At 38.7% G+C, this 21,144-nt stretch overlaps 1 protein-coding gene across 3 annotated transcripts in view; it reads left to right on the forward strand.

The window, feature by feature from the left end:
- PAG1 (phosphoprotein membrane anchor with glycosphingolipid microdomains 1) overlaps nt 1–19,552 on the forward strand; it is a 124,274-nt gene extending 104,722 nt beyond the window's left edge. For all 3 annotated transcript variants that reach the window (XM_067467384.1, XM_060775532.2, XM_060775531.2), the window contains 6 exons: nt 573–777; nt 6,376–6,427; nt 7,666–7,762; nt 9,552–10,144; nt 13,191–13,250; nt 15,442–19,552. In XM_067467384.1, the coding sequence (XP_067323485.1) occupies nt 653–777; nt 6,376–6,427; nt 7,666–7,762; nt 9,552–10,144; nt 13,191–13,250; nt 15,442–15,792 (1,278 nt within the window). In that variant the 5' untranslated portion in view covers nt 573–652 and the 3' untranslated portion in view covers nt 15,793–19,552. The remainder of the gene's footprint in view (nt 1–572; nt 778–6,375; nt 6,428–7,665; nt 7,763–9,551; nt 10,145–13,190; nt 13,251–15,441) is intronic.
- Nucleotides 19,553–21,144: the final 1,592 nt, after the last annotated feature.

Here is a 21,144-nt window from a genome sequence, read left to right on the forward strand (position 1 = left end):
AAACACCTTTCTCTTTGGCAGAGAAGGCTAAAAACCTTGTGAAACTACACCTTCTATAATATAGACCAGGGGTCCTCAAACTTTTTAAACAGAGGGCCAGGTCATAGTCCCTCAAACTGTTGGAGGGCCGGATTATAATTTGAAAAAAAAAACATGAATGAATTCCTATGCACATTGCACATATCTTATTTGTAGCACAAAAGACACTTAAAAACAAGATGGTAATTAAAATGAAGAACAATTTTAACAAATATACACTTATTAGTATTTCAATGAGAAGTATGGGCCTACTTTTGGCTGATGAGATAGGATTGTTGTTGTTGTTGTTGTGTGCTTTCAAGTCATTTCAGACTTAAGTTGACCCTGAGTGAGGGCCAGGTAAATGACCACGGAGGACCGCATCCAGCCCCCAGGCCTTAGTTTGAGGACCCCTGATATAGACGCACCCTTAGTCAACCCAGTCTTCCTATTTTCCTGCTGTCTTCAAAATGTATTAGATACTATCACCTAGTGAGCCACATATTTGTTAGGCTTTATTTTAATGTCTTCTTCCTTCCTCCTCTTCTTTGCAGAGAAACACCTTACAACACAAATGCCAAAGTCTTGTGGGAACTGAGCAACTCGGCCCTTTGCAGCACATCCTTGTTATATCATGGGACCGGACGTTGGGTTCTTCAGCACCAGTCTGCTTCATATCATCGTCTGGGGAGGCTTGGCAGCCATGACAATGCTCCTGGTTTTGATTTTTCTCATCTTCCTTTGCTCAAGTTGTGACAGGTAAGGACTTAGGCAAGAAGAGTCCAGGTAAAGACAGGAGCAGAATGCTTTCTCTAAAAATGTCACACTCTAGAGCAGGCATTTGCAAACTTTGGCACGCCAAGTGTTTTGGACTTCAACTCCCAAAATTCGTAACAGCCTCAGGCCCTTTCCTTTTGCCTCTCAGCCGCTTAAGCTGCTGAGAGGCAAAAAGAAAGGGCCTGAGGCTGTTAGGGATTGTGGGAGTTGAAGTCCAAAACACCTGGCGTGCCAAAGTTTGCCCATGCCTGCTCTAGACCGACATATCAGCACCACTGCAGAAGAAGTGTGCCTCATCGCTTCTAGAGTCACAGCAACAGAGACCAGGCTATAACTATATCGTCAACCTTTTCCATTTACTGGGGTTAGGAGCACAGGATCTTCCTGAAAGTCCAAAACTATGAATAAACAAATAGCTAGTTTGTTACCTGAGAGAATACTCTCTGTGATATTCTAGGTCTTCCAGCATGATCGTATGGTCAACTTCTGCTGAAAGCTTACTATAAAATTGCAGTAGAGGACCTAAAGCTTTCTAGAAAGAACATTTGAATCAGATCCATGAATAATGAAATCTGCCAAAGTCAAATTGCAGATGTGGAGGGAGAACTATATCTTTAGTGATAGACAGTGAACATTTCAAATGAAATTATTCACAGATATTCAGTTCTCATTCTACACAATGACATAGTAAATTGGAGCTCCTTGTATACAGTAACAGAATCAAGCTTTGCTTTTTGAGATTTCTGTTTTTAAAATATTTTAAACCATAGATAGTTGAATCAGTGGATACAGAATCCATGAATAACTATAATATTTGGTAGTAATATTTGGTTCACCTTACTCACTGCTTATTTTCATTTATTGTTATCCATGTTTTCATTTGTGAAATGTTGGAGAGTATGTTAAATTTCCATCTACTCAAAACCAAGCTCATTCTTTAAGGTATGCTTTTAAATTGAGTTTGGGATTAATACTCCAGTTGCCTATGTCACCAAGATTTTTTTCACATGTCAGAAGCAACTTGAGAATATGCTGCAAGTCACTTCTGGTGTGAGATAATTGGCCGTCTGCAAGGATGTTGGCTAGGGGATGGCCAGATGTTTTACCATCCTGTTGGAGGCTTTTCTCATGTCCCCACGTGGGAAGCTGGGGCTGACAAAAGGGAGCTTACCCTGTCTCACGGATTTGAACTGCCAACCTTCTGATCTTCAGGTCAGCAGTTCAGGCAGCACAAGGGTTTAACCTATTGTGCCATCGCGGCTCCTCCATCACCAGGATGTGACATATATTAATTTACCTTGCATGTGGCATATATTTGTTTTGCCTTGCTGATCACTTGAAAAACAGAACCCAAGATTTTTTTTCCATTTTAGAACCTATATTTGATCCTTTAATCTCTCTTGTTCATAAAAAACAATAAGAACAAAAGTAGGAAACATATATTTAAATTGAATTTGAATACAGTGTCTCCAAAGAATTTTTACCAAAATTTATGGCTCACAACTATTGCCCTCTTTTGCAACTTATATCCATGAAGAAACTCAAAGGAAGAAAACAGAATATTTTTTTCTAAAAATCCGTCTGTTGGGCATTTCTAACAAGCTGTGCAAATTATATTTCCAGACCTTATCTAGCAATCATTTTTTAATAATTTAGCATGTTGCTAGCCTGGCAGTGGCATCAGGATATTCATGTAGCAGGAACTTTCCCAGAAATGCAATTAAACAAAATCCCTTCCTTACACAGATGCTGTTGATATAATCATTGATGACATTTAAAAAAAAACAGATGCTTTGTTAGAAAAACTTCTGGGATCAAATTAGTGATTGCAAATACGAATCATATTGGGCATGCATGTATGGTATCATAGACCTGATCATTAGTCTACTTTCGATTAAATGCTATTTTTAGAAGTACAGAAGGAGAAATTAGTGTGGAATTCGGCACCAATTTTCACAGGATGATGAAATGTATTTATTCTGTTTGAGAAATGTTCTTGTTAGTGACTGGTGTGTGTTTGTGTCTGTGTGTGTACCTTCAAGACACCTGTTGACTTATGGCAATCCTATGAATTTCATAAGATTTTCTTGCGCAAGGACTAATTAGTGGAGTTTTCCAGTTTCTTCCTCTGATGTATAGCCTACAGCATGTAATATTCATTGATGGTCTCCCATCCAAGTACTAACCAAAACTGATCTTGCTTACCTTCCAAGATCAAATGGGATCTTGTGTCTTTAAGGCAGTGGTTCTCAACCTTTGGGTCCCCAGATGTTTTGGCTTTCAACTCCCAGAAATTCTAACACCTGGTAAACTGTTTTCTGGGAGTTGTAGGCCAAAACACCTAGGGACCCACAGGATGAGAACCACTGCTTTAAGGTATATAGCTGTGACCATCTGTTTCTCTGAAACATACTTTTCAGTGGTATTTTAAAGGGTATATTAAAGGGATGTCATGCTCCCGGTGGCACAGTGAGTTAAACCACTGAGCTGCTCAGCTTGTTGACTGAAAGGTCACAAGTTCAAATCTGGAGAGTGGCGTGAGCTTTCACTGTCAGCCCCAGCTTCTGCAAACCTAGTCGTTGGAAAACATGCAAATGGGAGTAAATCAATAGGTACCGCTCTGGAGGGAAGGTAATGACACTCCATGTAGTCATGCCAGCCACATGACCTTGGAGGTGTCTACGGACAATGGCAGCTCTTCGGCTTAGAAATTGAGATGAGCACCAACCCCCAGAGTAGGACACGACTGGACTTAATGTCAGGGGAAAACCTTTACTTTTACCATGCTCCATATTAGTATCCCATTGAGCAAGTTTTCCAAAGGTGCACTCAGGGTGGCATAGGAAATCATTGTTCTACCCATGGTTTCCCATTAATAAGTCCCTATTTCTAACTCATACTTTGAACAGTGGTCAAGACTATTCGATTTTTATCAAAACATGCAGAGGTCTGTCTGTCTTCTATTGTTCTTCCTTTTTCCAAGCCAGTAGAGTGTTCCACATGCAGAACATGTTGCAAAATGCCAAGAGCAACAGATAATTTGAAACAAACACTAAGCATTCCTTTTGATGTCTATTTGTAAGAATGTTCCAGGAGTTACACAATACCACTACAAAGGATTTCATTCCAAAAGAGTAGACAGCTATGTTATCTTTTTTCAGGGAAAGAAAATCAGGATATCATTGGTGTCTGAAATGCTAACACCTTTACTGTGGAATGGTGTTTTTGAGGCAGACTGCTGTTTTAGCAGACTATGTGCCTTCAAGTCTCCTGACAACTTATGGCAACTCTAAGGATTTCATAGGACTTTCTTGAACAAGGAACACACAGAAGTAGTTTGTCACTTCCTTGCTCTGAAATATAGGTGACCATACCTGCTCCTCTCATGCAAATACTTACCAGAGCTGACCTTGCCTGTCAGCTTAATGATCTTAACAGATTAGAGAGAGGGGCCAAAACTAACAAAATGAAGTTTAACAGTGACAAACGCAAGATACTCCACTTAGGCAGAAAAAAATGCAATGCAAAGATACAGAATGGGGGACGCGTGGCTCGAGAACAGTATGTGTGAAAAAGATCTTGGAGTCCTCATGGACAACAAGCTAAATATGAGGCAACAATGTCATGAGGCAGCTTTAAAAGCCAATGGGATTTTGGCCTGCATAAATAAGAGTATAGTGTCTAGATCCAGGGAAGTCCTGCTACCCCTCTATTCCGCCTTGGTCAGACCACACCTGGAATACTGTGCCCAATTCTGGGCACTGCAATTGAAGGGAGATGTTGACAAGCTGGAATGTGTCCAGAGGAGGGTGACTCAAATGATTAAGGGTCTGGAGAACAAGCCCTATGAGGAGCGGCATAAAGAACTGGGCATGTTTAGGCTGAAGATGAGAAGGCTGAGAAGAGACATGATGGCCATGTATAAATATGTGAGGAAAAGTCATGGGGAGCACAGAGCAAGATTATTTTCTGCTGTCCTGGAGACTAGGACACAGAACAAGGGCTTCAAACCCAAGGAAAGGAGATTCCACCTGAACATGAGGAAGAACTTCCTAACTGTGAGAGCTGTTCAACAGTGGAACCCTCTGTCCCGGAGGCTCCTTCTTTGAGAGGCTGGATTGCCATTTGTCAGGGGTGCTTTATTCAACTGAGCTTTATTCAAGCCAGGTGGAATCCTGGGCTCCAGGTTATATTAAAATTTAACACTAGATTGACCATTTTAGAGGGAGAAGGAGGCAGTAAAGAAGAAGAGCCTCCGTTTTTGCCTCTGTCACTTTTCCTTTTTCTTTGCCTCTGTTGTCTCCTTCTCAAAACTACTAACTCTGTTCAGTTTGCTTGTGAGGGAGAAACCTGACTCTGCGGCTGTTCCTTTCTCTTTGGGCTGCCTCTGTCATCTCCTCCTCCAGTGGAAAAAACCACCAACTTCTCACTGTTCATTTCCTTTCCTTGTGAGGAAGAATCTTATGTATGGGATCTTCATAGCAAAGCTAAGTTTCTCCCTCAGAAATGAGGGAAATTAACAGGGCAAAGTTGGTGGTTTTTCCCTCCAGAGGAGAAGGAGATGACAGAGGCAACCCAGAGGCAAAGAGAAAGGAAGAGCAGCAGAGACAAGACCTGAAACACTTCTTCTTTCCCTTAGAAATGGACGGCAACCTGCCACCACATTGAAGGGAAGCAGAGAAATTGAGGCTAGTTTGCTTTGCTGCTTGCTCTGAGAGAAAGGCTCCCTCTCAGAAACCCAGAGAGAGGCACTAAGAACCTGTCTGCGGTCCAAAAAAGTTTAGCCTATTCAATTTCATCCACTTACTATGGCTAAGTTGTGCTGGCCTGGTCCAGATAGAAGGAAGTAATAATACCATTCTGTTCTGCTTTGGAGACAGAGCAATCTTATTTTCTGCTGCTTGAGAGATTAGGACACTGAGCAATGGATTTAGGTAGAAAAAAGGTTCTACCTAAACATCGCTATGAGCTGTTTTATAATTGTATATGCCTCATAATGTGGTGGAGTCTCCATCTTTGGAGGTTTTAAACAGTAAGTGGATGGACATCAATTGGAAGTGCTTTGATTTCTGCATAGCAGGGCATTGGGCTGGATGGCTCTTGTGGTCTTTTCCAATGCTTTGTTTCTACAATTCTGTGTTTTCAAAGGAAAGTGTCTGATTTTAAAATAAACCTAGAATGTAAGGTACAAATAGGGAATGTGCTTCTTTTTGACTTTTTATTATTACTTACCAGGCTAAACTAACATGAAAGAGCACCACCAGCAGTTTAACTTGAATACTTGAAAGAGCCATTGGTGTAAAATTGAAGTTTGGCATTCATCTCTGGTATTATCGAAGACTTTCATGGCCAGAATCACTGGGTTGTTGTAGGTTTTTTCGGGCTATATGGCCATGTTCTCAAGGCATTCTCTCCTGACATTTTGCCTGCATCTATGGCAAGCTTCCTCAGAGGTTGTGAGGTCACAACAACCCATCTCTGGTATTATGTAAACATTGCCAAGATATTTAATCTTATTGCTGGATATTGACACATACTGGGACTATTTTAATAACATGCCTAAACATTATTGCATTAAAGGGAGAAGAGGCCCAAGCAGCTGAATGGCGACCATGAAAATCTGATGAATGTGGTAAAAATAAAATTACTTATTATTTGCAAGTGGCTTTTTGTACTTTAGAATATTGGAGACAGCTTAAACATACCATCCTTGGGCACATCTCCACAGGCCATTTTAGTCAATTTTAAATTGGTATCAAAGCAAGATTTCGCTGATGGTGATTACACAAACTACAGATGCCCATTAAGAGCTTTATTTCATGTACTTTTGTGGGAGTTTATTGTCTAGCCACCGCAATTTGAAACTAGCTCCAAGCTGCATTAATTTGTCAGTGTAGATGGACCTTTAGTTTCCTTTCCCTTCTCATGCATTGTACACCTTATAAGAAAAGTGGTAAAGAGCAAAATTCCCATTTTATATGTAAGTCAAGTGTGTCCTTCTAAGACTAACCATTGATTTCATAGCTGATCAGGGAAAAAGCTGGTTGCAAGTGCTCAAACTAAGCTGTGATAAAAGTATATATACTGCATATACTTGAGTATAAGTCAACCCGAATATAAGCTAAGGCACCTAATTTTACCACAGATAACTGGGAAAATGTATTGACTCAAGTATAAGCTGAGGGTGGGAAATGCAGCAGCTACTGGTAAATTTCAAAATAAAAATAGTTACCAATAACATTACATTAATTGAGGCATCCGTAGGTTAATGTTTTTTAATATTTACGTAAAACTGTAATTTAAGATAAGACTGTCCAACTCTGATTAAACCATTATTCTAGCCTTCTTCAATGTAAATGAGCTTACGTGCCCTTCCAATAATAATAAAAGGAGTAAAATAATAAATGTAATTAAATAATAATAATAATAATAGAGTAAAATAATGGAAACGTAATAGCAACAGTAATAATAGAGAAAAATAATAAATGTAATAATAATAATAATAAAAGAGTAAAATAATAAATGTAATAATAATAAATAGAGTAAAATAATGTAAATGTAATAATAACAATAAATAGAGTAAAATGATAAATGTAATAACAACAACAGAGTAAAATAATTAATAACTTTGATTTGAATATAAGTTGAAGGGAACTTTTTCAGCCTACAAAAGCACTGAAAAACTCAGCTTATACCTGAGTATATACGGTATATTGGTGTCCTGGCTAGGGCTAGTGGCTGTTCCACTATTCCACTGTTCCAATATTTATGATAGTCATGGACTATCCAAAGCAACATTCTATAATAATACTTATGAGTAATAACTCATGCCCTGATCTGATCAAATGAAATATATGTTTTGTTTTGTAGCCTTCGGATAAAGAGGCATTTAGTCACTCAGTCACAAGTCTAGCTACAGATCCACTGGCTAGTAGTGAACAGAATGGAGGACTCAGTAATGGTGATGGTAAGCTTTGATTTCTAATGTAATATTAATATCATTTTCTTAATTCTTTGTCTATTCATTTCAAATGATGTGCTCTCATTTCCATATGTGTCCATAAGAAGGAGCTCCCGGTGGCATAGTGGGTTAAACTGGAGAGCTGCTGAACTTGCTGACTGAAAGGTCAGCAGTTTGAATCTGGGGAGCGGGTTGAGCTCCCATTGTTAGCCTCAACCTACCAGTCCAAAAAATGCAAATGTGAGTAGATCAATAGGTACTGCTCTGGCGAAAAGGAAATGGCCCTCCATGCAGTCATGCCAGCCACATGACCTTGGAAGAGCCAGACAACACCGGCTCTTTGGCTTAGAAATGGAGATGAGCACCAACTCCCAGATTCGGATACGACTAGACTTGATATCAGGGGAAAATCTTTACCTTTACCCTTATCTATGTATGTCTATTAGGATGAGAACTCTAGTCTAGTCCAATATAACTGTAGGCAATCAACCTTAAGAAGGCTGACTATACGAATTCAAGCTGCATTATCTGGTGGCAATAACAACCCATTCATTTGGTCTCTGAAATAACTTTTCAGATTAAAAATGGAAAAGGCCCTTTAAACTCATTCTTAATTAATGTAAGAAGCAAGTTCATCTGTTCTACAAGATGTTCATTAAATAAAACAAACAAGCTATATCCCTACACCTGATATTCTTCTTGCCTTTCCAGTGTATTTCTCTGTCACTGCATCTTTAAGGCTAGTACAAGGCCCTAACCAAAATAACTTTTAAACTAAGTTGGGTGCATAAGGTTAGCCACTAGGTCTTGATAGGTGAATATAAGTCACAATAACTTTGAAATGCTACCGCACCTGAAGACAGAGAAACCATTATTTAGGTAATGAACCATTGTCTTTTGATAATTTTATGCACAATTTCTTGCCAAGTGGTGTTGCATTTAAAGTGAAAGTCTGGGTGCAATTAAAATGTCTAGAAAGGGGTGTTTCTTAAGTCGTGCCATCTCTGTTTCCAAGGGTTCTTTTTGACAAGAAAATCACTACTTGTAGTCGATCAAGACATTATCTAATACCGACTTCAAAGAGATCAGAATTTGTAAATACAACCATGTTGAAATAAGCTTACACCTTTTTGAATCTTCCAGCTTTGGGTAGCTGTTAATTTCATCTTCAGATAGTAAGAATAGCAAGCTGGACAGTACCACTAGTTGTCCAGTTAGCAAAGCCACAGTTTTGCATCCATTTTGTCTTATTAGATTTTCTTTCCCCCTCTTTTTTTCTTTGCCTGGTGTAGTATTTGCTTTTGGAATCAGAAAAAAAATGTTCTTTTATGGGTTGTTGTAGGTTTTTCGGGCTGTATGGCCATATTCTAGAAGCATTCTCTCCTGACATTTCACCTGCATCTATGGCAGGCATCCTCAGAGGTTGTGAGGTCTGTTGGAAACCAGGAAAATTGAGTTTATATATCTGTGGAAAGTCCAGGGTGGGAGAAAGAACTCTTGTCTGTTGGAGCTAGGTGTGAATGTTACAATTGGCCACCTTGATTAGCATTTGATGGCCTTACAGTTTTTAGGTGTGGCTTGTTCCTGCATGGGGGAATCCTTTGTTGAGAGGTGATTAGCTGTTCCTGATTGTTTCTTGTCTGGAGTTCCCCTGTGTTTGAGTTTTGTTCTTTATTTACTTTTATAATTTTAGAGTTTTTTTATTATGTTCTTTTATGATAGCCATGTGTTGGTCAAGTGGTCCTATAATTCTGTTTAGCCATTTATTCTATACATCTACATATTTTTCTCCTAGTTCTTTCTGAAGATAGTACAACTGCTTGTATCCAGCCTTATGAAGAAGTACAGACCTCTGTCACAGACCTGCTGGAACCACAAGACAGTCTGGGGAGGTCTTTGAAATGCCATCAGAGCAGGGAGCTCCCCAGGATTCCTCCAAATAATGCCATAGACACTATTTTGTCTACCAGAAGTACAGAAAATGATCAGGGTCTGGGAATGGAGGGCCCTTACGAAGTGCTGAAAGACAGCTCCTCCCAAGAAAACATAGTTGAAGACTGTTTGTATGAAACTGTGAAGGAAATTAAAGAACTGGGAGCAACATCCAGCATAGAGAAGTGCAAGCCAAAAACTGCAGTGCTTGTTAATGGAAGTCTAGGCCATGTTCTGGCACCCAAGGTTGAATCGGCAGAGTATGCCTCAGTTGACAGAAATAAAAAAAGCCGCCAGAGTGCAAATTCAGAGAGTCCTCTTAGCAACACTCCAGACGTGGAAGATGAACCACCGCCTCCAGTCCCCCTGAAACTCCTTGATGAAAATGAAAATGTACAGGAGAAGGAGGTCGAGGAGGAGAAAGAGGCAACTGAAGGGCCCAGTGACCCTGACAAGGTAAATCTTATCTTAAAAAATAATAAAAATAATATCAACAACAACAACAACACTTTATTTATATTTTGACCTATCTCCCCAAGGGGACTTAGGGTGGATAAGAGTACACATACACGACAAACATTCAATGCCATTTTGGATAGACAGGACAAGAGAGACAGAAACAACAGAACAGAAAGGAGGTATGTTGTGCAACGTCCAGCTTGTTGGCACCTTAGAGGTTGTGCTCGAATCCAGCCACAGGGGTACTGTCGCGCCATCCTCTGTGAGAAAGAGCCATCAGAACTTCCACATTCCTTTTGGTCACTGGGTCATTTCTGATCTTTTTCTTTATGGTGTTGTACAATACCTCCTCCGCTTGTTTTAGCGGTTCCTAATTTCTCTATTTACAGCTCAAGTGTGTTTGAACTGTTTAGGTCAACAGTAAGCTGGGCTGAAAGTCAGGAGCTCACGCTTTGAACTGGCAACTTTTCGGTTGCTAGATATTATCATTGCTGGTAATTTATCAGCTGTGCTAAAGCCCAGCTTTATAATTCTTATAAAAAGTTGAGACTTGTTCTCCGTGTTTTCAAGGCTGCAATAGCAAATCCTTTCTGTCATTAGTGGATAGAAATAAAGGTGAATTTCTTTATTTACCAATGGTGGTAGAAATTTTCTAGCAATTTCTTCTGACTAAAGAAAAGAATGAATTTATAAACATGGACAACAGGTACACCTATGTGCCTTAGCTGTGTGTTATATACACGCAAGGGATATGCATGAGATAGTATTCTAATAGCTACAGTAGGGAAGGAAATTGTATGCATTTGGCGGCTGTTCCAAGAGTATTAAAAAATTAATGAGTTCTAAAATGTTTGCAGACATTTGCATAATGATTATTTTTCCATCGTTGTCAGTACAGAATGATTTATCACTTCCCAACAAGTTGTTAATGAATCTATCTTTTCCCCTAATATGTTCTTGTTCAAGAGCGGAACCAACTCATGCAAGTGCCATCAGTAGTTGGCCACCAAACACAAAAATGGGAGAGAGTAAGAATCTTGGACACAAATCTCATGACTTTGCTGATTAAAAATTAATACTCTGTGAACACTAGAGAGCTGTTCCGAGTGAGTACAAAGATGTGGAGCTAGATGGAAATTCATAGACACATTCACACATGTATATATACATATACACACAGATAAAAAATGGGGAATACCAGTTTTTGTGAATAATTTTTTTGCAGAATTTATGTAATATGAAAGTGTTAATACGAATGTGTATTAATAAATATAAAACATTTGTTGTGCATATGTGTGTGTGTGAATGAATGAAAAGGTCTTCCTCAGTAGAGTTTGCATACTACTTGTTTTACATTCTGGTATCTTCAGGTAGGTCTGGAAAGTGGTCTATTTGAAAACCCAGAGAGAGTCTATATTGAGTCAGATGGACCAATGGGTTATCTGTGTTCCTGTTTTATATTGTGTTTGAAGACAACATGCACAACAATTGCCTTTTTTAATAAGCATTAGGGATAGTATCCTTCTAATCACTTGTGCATTCGTAAGTTCCATTTTGGAATGGTCAGAGAAGGCAATTCAATTTCCCTTGTGCTCTGTCCAAATCTTCCCACATCCCAACAGTGGCAAACCTCCCAAGAGGTTTACTTGCTGTTTTTATGTGCCAAAGGAGAGGTGATTCAGACCACATCTATCTGTCTGTTTGAAGCTCCTGAAGGAAGAGGAAAAGAAAAGCATGTGTTCATATTGTATGAGAGTGTATCCTTATTTCTCTGATCCACTTTCATGAGAAAGCTGAGTGAGATTGGTTTCTGTTCCATGATCTGAACCCCACCTTCCTCTCCCCACCATTATGCAACAGCACAAGGTGCCCCGCCCCCTTGGGAAATAACTGCTACTAGGCAGTGGGAAAACATGGAATCATGTCTATGGAGCGATGTATAATGTGGTATCTCAACCATCTATGCTATGCATATCAATTACAGTTATTGTTATTGTTTATTCAAGGTCATTACTCTCAGATAAGTGTATATAGCAATACATATTGCATCAAATTATATAGCTATCTTAGGTTGTAGCTCCTCTTCCTAAAGCACACACTTTTTCACACAAACAGAATCAGTGTTGTCATCCCCCATCCCACCAATACTAGGATTCAGTGTGGCTTGCCTGCACATTGTTGAGTGGAGAAAAGAAGATATTTTACATGATCCCTATTTTGTAGTTTGATTCTTGAGTCTGTAACAGATAGATAGATAGATAGATAGATAGATAGATAGATAGATAGATAGATAGAACTTGACATGTTGGCACTTTTTTTTAAAGACACCCTTGAATTATGTTGGGATTTTTTTTATCAGGACATAGAATGACCATACCATTTAGAATATCTGGATTACCTCTAAGTATGCTGTATCAAAATCTCCACATTCCCAGGTTAACATTGATGAAACGCCCTCTCCTGCTCCTAGAGGATATTGGGCGATATTTAAGGGCAATTGTTTGTAGTTGGGGTGTGATGGGGTACCCTGTTCTAAAGAAAAATTCTGTAAATCTAGGGAAATTAATTACAGTGAGCAATTAAACATTAATGACAGTTCTGTCTTTGTGCTGCCAAGCAGAGCAACATTTGCACTTCGCGATCTTCAGAGAAAAAACTTGAAATTATAAAACTGATTGTGTAATTCACTTCAGTAGTGACTGGTTATTCTAGAATTATTCATTAAACATTGCAAATGAGTTATTATTTCGCTCACATATATAGATTTCTACTGATTGTTCACATATCGGTAAAAGCCCAAACATCCTAGAGGCCATGCCATTAGTGGATCATTTCACCCATCATTATACACAGATAACAAAGGCTCTGTAACATCCCAAAACTCTGCTTGACTGTAGACAAATAATTTCCAAAATAGCATTGTTGGCTTTTTCTAATTTTGAAATAGTTATACAAGTACCCATTTAGGACATATTTATTCTTAGGGATGTGTCTTTGCCACTTTTCCTTGTTAATAAGAATTGTTTTCCTCTATTTTTTTCAGAGGCTTAGTTCATTGTCTTACAAATCTCGAGAAGATGACCCCTCACTTACAGAAGAAGAGGTGGGTTGCTCTTTGCTTGAATTATAGAATTATTTCTTTTACCAGAATGAGTGTTGTCAGTTCAGGAATGTTTTATAACTGCAGTCAAACCTATAGATGAAATATAACCAAAATTACACACTCTTAAATGCAAATGTTAATGGCAAATAAAATAACCCCATTGAATCACTGGAATTTACCTAGAATTTGATCTACTCTTTTGTAGGACTGTAATTTAGGTCTAGACATTTCTAGGATCCTCTTTTTTATATTATGTATTGTTGTCGTTTAACCATTGTACACTGCTTTGAATCCCACCCATGGGAGAAAAGCGAGATGATGATGATGATGATGATAGTTTTGTCATCATACAACAACAGTTTATTAATTATTCTACAAGAGCAAGTGACAATGTTTTATTAAAATAGTTGTAAAATGAAAGTCCATTTTACTAAACTCTGGCATTCATAGTACAAACCTTTCATGTGACAAACAATGGTTTGGCGTGGGCAGATAAACTGTGAAATGGGAGAAAAAATAGGGTTGTTAGGTAGTACTTCATCCATTTAGGCCAAAGAAAAAATTTAAGACCAAGGTCAGAACCCTTGGAGTCACATAGACAAGCACATTCCAGCTAAAATCCTCTTGGTGCCTGAAATGGCAACATAACTTCACTAGCATATGTGTTGGTGGCAGGAGGAAAGGTGGCATGAGTACAACACTCATGATGAAAGTCTGGCCCTGAGTAAATTGTCTGCTTATGGCCAGCATATTTTTGTCTGTCTTTTCTGTTTGACCCACAAGAAAGTGCATTTTCTGGCACAGTGTGCCAACAGAATTTGGACCTCCATGTGCATGCTGCCTTATTGGTCATTCCATGCCAATTTAAAAAAAAGTTCCCGCCATCATGTTCTCCAGGTTTGTTCAAATTTTAGCTTTAGCATCAATCAGGTGTTAAACTGAGTTTCCCCAAATTAGAGGTCTCTAACTGCAACAGTTGCTGATCTAGACCCCCTTATCTGAAGGGTAGTAAGTCAGCATGTGCAAGACATTTAACAAAATGCAATATTTGAGGTCTAATAAAATTGAAACTAAATGTATAAGAATGGCTAGTAAATTGAAATCCTGTACAGTGTTTCTTCTGCTCGTTCCGATGAAATTAATTTTAACATTATGGGTGCAAAATCCAGTCAAACAAGTTGACTCAAAGTGTGCATCAAAATGTGTCACAACTCATCGTGACAAGTTTTGACCAATATTCAGATTGCAACAATTTCCATACAAACAAAGATACGAACTTGAAATTTTGACTAAGTATTGTGCTTGTGCTGGACAGATTTGCAACTATCCAGCATCTGTCTATAACCACCCTGCAGGATCTCTTCAAATTTGGCACTTTTGGTGCAAATAGTAAACTCTACTATTCAAAGCCAATTATTTAAAAAGCGTCCACCTGAATATGTTTGTGAATAGCATCATATGAAAGAAAAAAAAATCCTCTACAAGACTGATATGTTGTGACCATTAAGTATCCATTTACTCAGGTTTGGACCACTTGGCATGGAATGGCCCTTATTTCTTTTTTAAAGAACAAAATGTCTTACAAAAATCGTCCACGGCCATGTCCAGAGACTTGCAGAGTGATTGAGAGTCAAACAATATATGATGCTCACTGCAGGAATGCTGCCCACAGTTCCCTGACTGTAACATTTAAAAAGGTTTAACCAAAGGATAGAGAGTCTTTACAATCGTGTGTTGGACAGCAAAACATACAAGTGCTTGTTAAGCAACATGAAATCTGTAACGTGAATTCCAGTTCATAGAAACAAGTGAACGTGAGAAGCGTGGAAAGCTTTCTCTCCCACTAGGGAGAGCAATTGTTTTCTTTTGCAGCTTGGTTGAAGTATAGCAACACTAGTCTAATAAATCATGTGTGAGAACAAGTAGGTTCACGGTGCAGTTTTTCTCTTGTCCCTATCCATCACTCATATGATGTAATAGAAATACTACAGAGTTTGTTAAACCACCACATCCATCTGCATCCAACTTGAAAACTTGATTATGAACAAGTAACCATGTTTTTGTATTGTTACATATGAAGTGCTTGGAAATTATACAACAGCAGTGAATTATAAAGCAGTAGTGTGAGGAAAAAATGTGTTATTTTTATTTACTTAACTTATTTTTCCCTTTCCCACCCATCTTGTTCTAGATTTCAGCAATGTACTCCTCTGTAAATAAGCCAGGGTTGTCCACCAGAGACTTGGAGCCTGCATACACATGTATTCCAGAAATTGCACCTCAAAAGTCACCCTCAATTTGCAGTGGCCTCTATGCTAGTGTGAAGGACTTGGAAAATACCCCAAACATAACTACCTTTTCTCAGTCAGGAGAAAGACTAAATGGGGAATTAGAGCCAGACTATGAAGCGATTCAGACTGTACATCGCGATGAAGACAGAAATGGCTTGGTCCCACACAGCAGCCAATCGACCCTCTCACAAGAGAATGACTATGAGAGCATTGGGGACTTGCAGCAACACAAGGATGTCACGAGGCTTTAATGAATGACTATGAGAGCATTGGGGACTTGCAGCAACACAAGGCTGTGGAGATGGACTTTATCAGCATCAGGAGATCAAAGGGGGACTTACCTCGTGTCTTTATCACTTTTAAACAGGTGAACAAGTGAAATTGTGTCCATGGGAAAGGGAGCATTTTATATGAAGGCAGCTGATACAAAATCGCAAAATAGGGTGTCTGATTTGGGATGGTTGCTTCACACATGGCAAATGACCTTATATGTGTGAGCTCCTAAAAGGGATGATTTTCCATTTAAAAGACAAAGAGATGCCAAGTAGAAGATTAGCCTTTCGAAAATACTATTTACATATTTGGCCAATATGACCAAAGTTGATTACATCATAATTAAAGTTGAAATGCAACATTTGGTAAAAAGTGCCATGCTTGACACTTGCCTTTATTTGGGACTGGGAATCATGTGGTTCTCCAGAAAATGCAGGATTGCATATACCATCACTCTTATCTCACATCAGGAGTTCTACGTGATTCACATCCATGTCCTATATATAGAAATGGTCTGGAGGGAGCATGCATATTCATGCTGTCACTTAAAAATCAAGATCTCAATTGTCCTCAAAATGTTACTTTGTCATCCATTTGAAACACATTATTACATTAGATTTGGGAGCTGTAAACTGTCTTTTGCTGCAAGCCTGCATGGCTCGGCATCGTGTAGTAATTCCCAATGTGGAACTATGCTATTCTTTTTGGACCTACCAAGGAGCTGCTGAAACCCCTCAACCAAGGCTGTTCATGCCTAGAAGAGAGTGCATTTGCTGTGTCCCTATAGCCAGACATTAAGCAATGCCATCAACCACTGAAGTCTGCCAGGTCTCAGCAGCTGATGTAGTCATTCCACAACTGGTTACAAGGACATAGCCAGACGCTTTTGCAATGAGCCACAGAACAATACTAGGTGGATTGTAACGGCTAGTATATACAGTATTGTTTGATTGCAAATTAAGGTACACATGCAAAGAGCTTATTTTCAGTGATATGTTTAATATAACTGTAGGGCTTTGGGCATTGTTAGCAAACATGCAAACCTGACTTTATTAAACACTTTTACCTTTGCCTTGTCCTGAAAAAATGGAAGACATTGCTACTGCAGAGAAAGAACATTGTATTGTTGAAGGCTTTCATGACCAGAATTACTAGGTTATTGTGAGTTTTCCGAGCTGTATGGCCATGGTCCAGAAGCATTCTCTCCTGACGTTTCACCTGCATCTATAGCAGGCATCCTCGGAGGTTGTGAGGTCTGTTGTAAACTAGGAAAATGTGGTTTATATATCTGTGGAATATCCAGGGTGGGAGAAAGAACTCTTGCCTGCTTGAGGTAGGGGTGAATGTTGGTAATTAAGATGACCAATTGAAACATACATATCTACCTCCAACAGACAAGTGTTCTTTCTCTCATCCTGGAAATTCCACATATGTTTAAACCCCATTTTCCTAGTTTCCAACAGACCTCACAACCTCTGAGGATACCTGCTATAGATGTGGGGAAAACGTCAGGAGATAATGCTTCTGGAACATGGCCATACAGCTTAGAAAACTCACAACAACCCAAAGAACATTGTGTTTGTGAGAGATCTGCAAGTCAGCTTCTATGTTTGGAGGCAGTTTACATTTGCTATGCTGCAGTCTGGTACTGTAACTGAGAAAACTCAGTATTGTAAGTAATTGTACAATCCTTTCTTCATCCCACTTAGTAATATTCTGGTTTCTTAACTGAGAAAAGAAAAATAATTGTCACTATTATTATTTTTAAAAAGGAAAATTAGGATTTAATACCATATATTTGCTACCTTTTACATATAATCATTTTTGCTTTGGGTACTTACTAGATTACACGCAAGCTGCAACATTGTGTATTGGATGCACTTTGCACATAAGATATTTCAAAAACATTTAAGAAATATTTTTTTTAGATGAAATAATAAGTGAAAGGTCATACGTGTAAAAAGTCTGGAGTGTTATGATGAGGTGTTCATGTTGGGGAACACTAGTCTTCAAGATACCACAGACTAAAACAGGTCATAAACATGAAGTTGCTGAATTAAGATGAAAAATTAGGCTTACACAGGAAAAAAAATCCTAACAGATTTAGTTATGGTTTCAGTTTTGTTTTGTTTTTCATTCTCCAAATCACTCCCGGCAACACTAACACTCACCAAGCCAACTTCATGTTAGAAGCAAGCAACTTTTAGCTAGTTGCTGGCACTGAACCTCCTTCTTTATTTCCAGGCAGAAATTTCAGAAAGCTTTTAGTCAGCAACCATAGCAACACAAAGTACTAGCCTTTTTCTGCAGACCACAGAGATAGGCTATTTTATATGAGTTCATTGTGTTGGTGCAGAAGCTTTGTAAACAGTTTTCTCTATATCCATGCAGGAAAAATATATAGCATGGCCATGAGAAAATGTGCTTTGGAGTGGCATGCATAGAGACAAACACAGACAAATGGAGGTCAAGGTCCAAAATGTCACAGCTTGCCTTCTGATCTTGTTTATAATTCTATCATTATGTGCCTTCAAGTCAGCTATGACTTATGGCAACCCACTCATAGGGTTTTCCTGACAAGATTTATTCAGAAGTTTGCGATCATAGGCTGAGAAAATGTAAATGTAACTTGCCCAAGATCAACCACTGAATTTCAGGCCCTTGTCTTCCAAAGTACTAGTCCAACACCATGCTATTCCACATCCCTGTAACAGGTGTCTAACTATAGCTTTAACAGGCGTGCATGTGTGTATTTGATGGGGAGGATGGAGGAAATGCATATTCTCCCAAACTTTGTTCATCTGGCAGATGATGCAAATTTAAAGGGCTTGCTGCATGTATGCTAGCATTTTAGTACCAAATATTGTAATGTGTGAATGAGAGTCAAGCATCTCCAAACATTCAAAAGCCTGTGACTGACATGCCATAAGAACCTGTGCAAAGCATGAAATAGCTCTTGGTATTTAGGGAAATTGTGTATTTTTATTCTCTGCGTTGTTTCTGGTTTCTGGACACATTGCAGCTGACTTGCAGCCTTATCCATTCAAGTTGTTGTATGAACACCAATGACAACAACTGCCATGTAATAATTTGATCACCTTGTAACATGAATCTAGTGCCTATCAACTAAGGCAGCTTGCCATTTGGTTAATGTGAATGGAGGTTTGCTTTACATTGCAGCCTTCAACCAGAACCCATTTCAAATGTCCTTCATCTCCAAGATGGCTGTGACATTTTTAGGCACCTTGTGTGCACAATATATAATATAATATAGGATATAAACACAGTTTTAAGGCTTTAAAGGGCTCTGTGACTGAAAAAGTTTGTGACGGTCCTCATCCAATCAAGGAATGGAAAGCATCCCACAATGTGGGAGAGATCATTCCCACTAGAAGAAAGAGTATCATTCATAGTATTACCAAGTACTCCTAGTGTTGGATATCACAGCATATCTATCCTGTGTTTGGAATCCATGGACAAAGCCACCCTAAGTGTGGATTCTCTCCCATTTGGAGATTTCTCCAGGTGGCAGTTTTAACGTTTAGGCTAACCTTTAAATTGAGATTGTGAAACAGCAGCACACGAGCTCTTACTGGAGAAATGTTGATCTGGGCAATGTCATTCAACTGACTGCCACGGCTTTCTAAACAGAAATATGTACTTGTATATCTAGATTTGGAGTTCCCAGATGAAACTGAGAAAATATCTTGGAGTGCTTCACTGCTGGTGTATTTTTTTTTTTAAACTGACCATGAAAAAGTGATCTACTAGAATCTGCATTGTTTGCTTGTGTTTTGTTGCATGTTTCATTTGGCCCATTCACACAAATGTCCACAACGCCCATGTTAACAGAACCTGCTAAAGAAGATCTACTGTCATATGGGCTTGCCCCCATCAACCATTGATTCAGATGGCACATGATCTCCAGACAAACCGATATGTGAGCATAGACATTGGAAAGATATCAGGACTAGTCAGGGCCTAATGTTGTGTGGAGTGCACATGATGAGGAAAATTTCTGCCAGAGCAATAGGACTTGCCCACACAATTCTACAGTTCTTCCTGTATTTTTTTCATAGCAGGGAGGGGATGATGATCCACCCTTTTGAATAACACAGTGGCACATGTCAGTACGCTGCAGGTATAGTAAAACCAGGATTCATAATTCTTTTTTCTTTAGTTAGATCTACTCTACTCTGATGGCAGCTAGGTGTGTGTTGCCCATCATGTTTCCTCAGGGCATAAAATGCTGTGCCTTTAGAAATCCACCTTCGGTGAAGTATTCTGGACAGCTTCTAACAATGGTTGCGGTATCAAAGTTTATGTGGTGCTTTCTCTTAAACTCCATTAATACTGTGCTTTATTACATATTTTGAATGGTTACCTTCTTTTTGTATGTTCCTGAAAGCAAATGTGTATATTTTGTTAGAAAGTTTTGAATAGTTGTCTTAGCCAGTTGCTGCAAAATAAGAAAACAAAGTGAAGAATCTTGTGGTGCCTATAAAACGAGTAGATGTTATTTGATATTAACTATTGTGGACTCCAGCCTACATCATGATGCCATGCTTCTTAGTTTAATGTTCATGTTTCATATTTAGTTGTGGGTTTTTTTAACTGTAAGTGGATCAGTTTTTGGAGAAGAGTAGGAAGATGATGACTAACGATGATTTGATGAAGGGAGCTGGTGTCCAGGAAAGCTTATACCAAATAAAGATGATTAGTTTTAAGTGCTAAAAGGTTGTTTGTTGGTTTAATAGAAGGCAATGATGATAATTTCCTTCACAAATTCTGCATAACTTGAGATTTAAATCCTCTCAATACACTTGTGCAACTCAAGCACCAAATAAGGCAAATGTTTGTAGTAAAACGCATAAACTGAACTTCTCCACTGGGCGTTACGTTGTTATATATTGTCTTAAGTGTTCTGTTGTTATCCCATATTCTATGAACATATCAATCTTGTGAAGCAGAATGTTTTAAAAGGAAAAGATAAACTAAGACACACAAGTTATTCTAGAAGGTACTTCCACTGAGCTTTGATTTAGAATCAATTCATTTTATAATTTCTTCTGTTTTGGCATATCTATATAAAGTTTTTGCAGGACTCACTGATTGCCTAGGCTTAAATACATGGTGATTTTGCAATCTACCTAAGCAGTATCTAGCTTCATTTTCCACATGATTCAAAATTATACAGAAACATTTCTAATATCTTATAGCAGGAATAGAAAAGGCCTGAGTCAGCTACTGCCAGGTGAGATGGAGCTACAGTTCTGCTTGGTAGAAGGCACAGAGGATCTGATCCCAGGTTTTCTATTTATCTCAGATCA

The sequence above is a fragment of the Anolis sagrei genome, chromosome 4, assembly GCF_037176765.1.
Source record: "Anolis sagrei isolate rAnoSag1 chromosome 4, rAnoSag1.mat, whole genome shotgun sequence".
NCBI lineage: Eukaryota > Metazoa > Chordata > Lepidosauria > Squamata > Dactyloidae > Anolis > Anolis sagrei.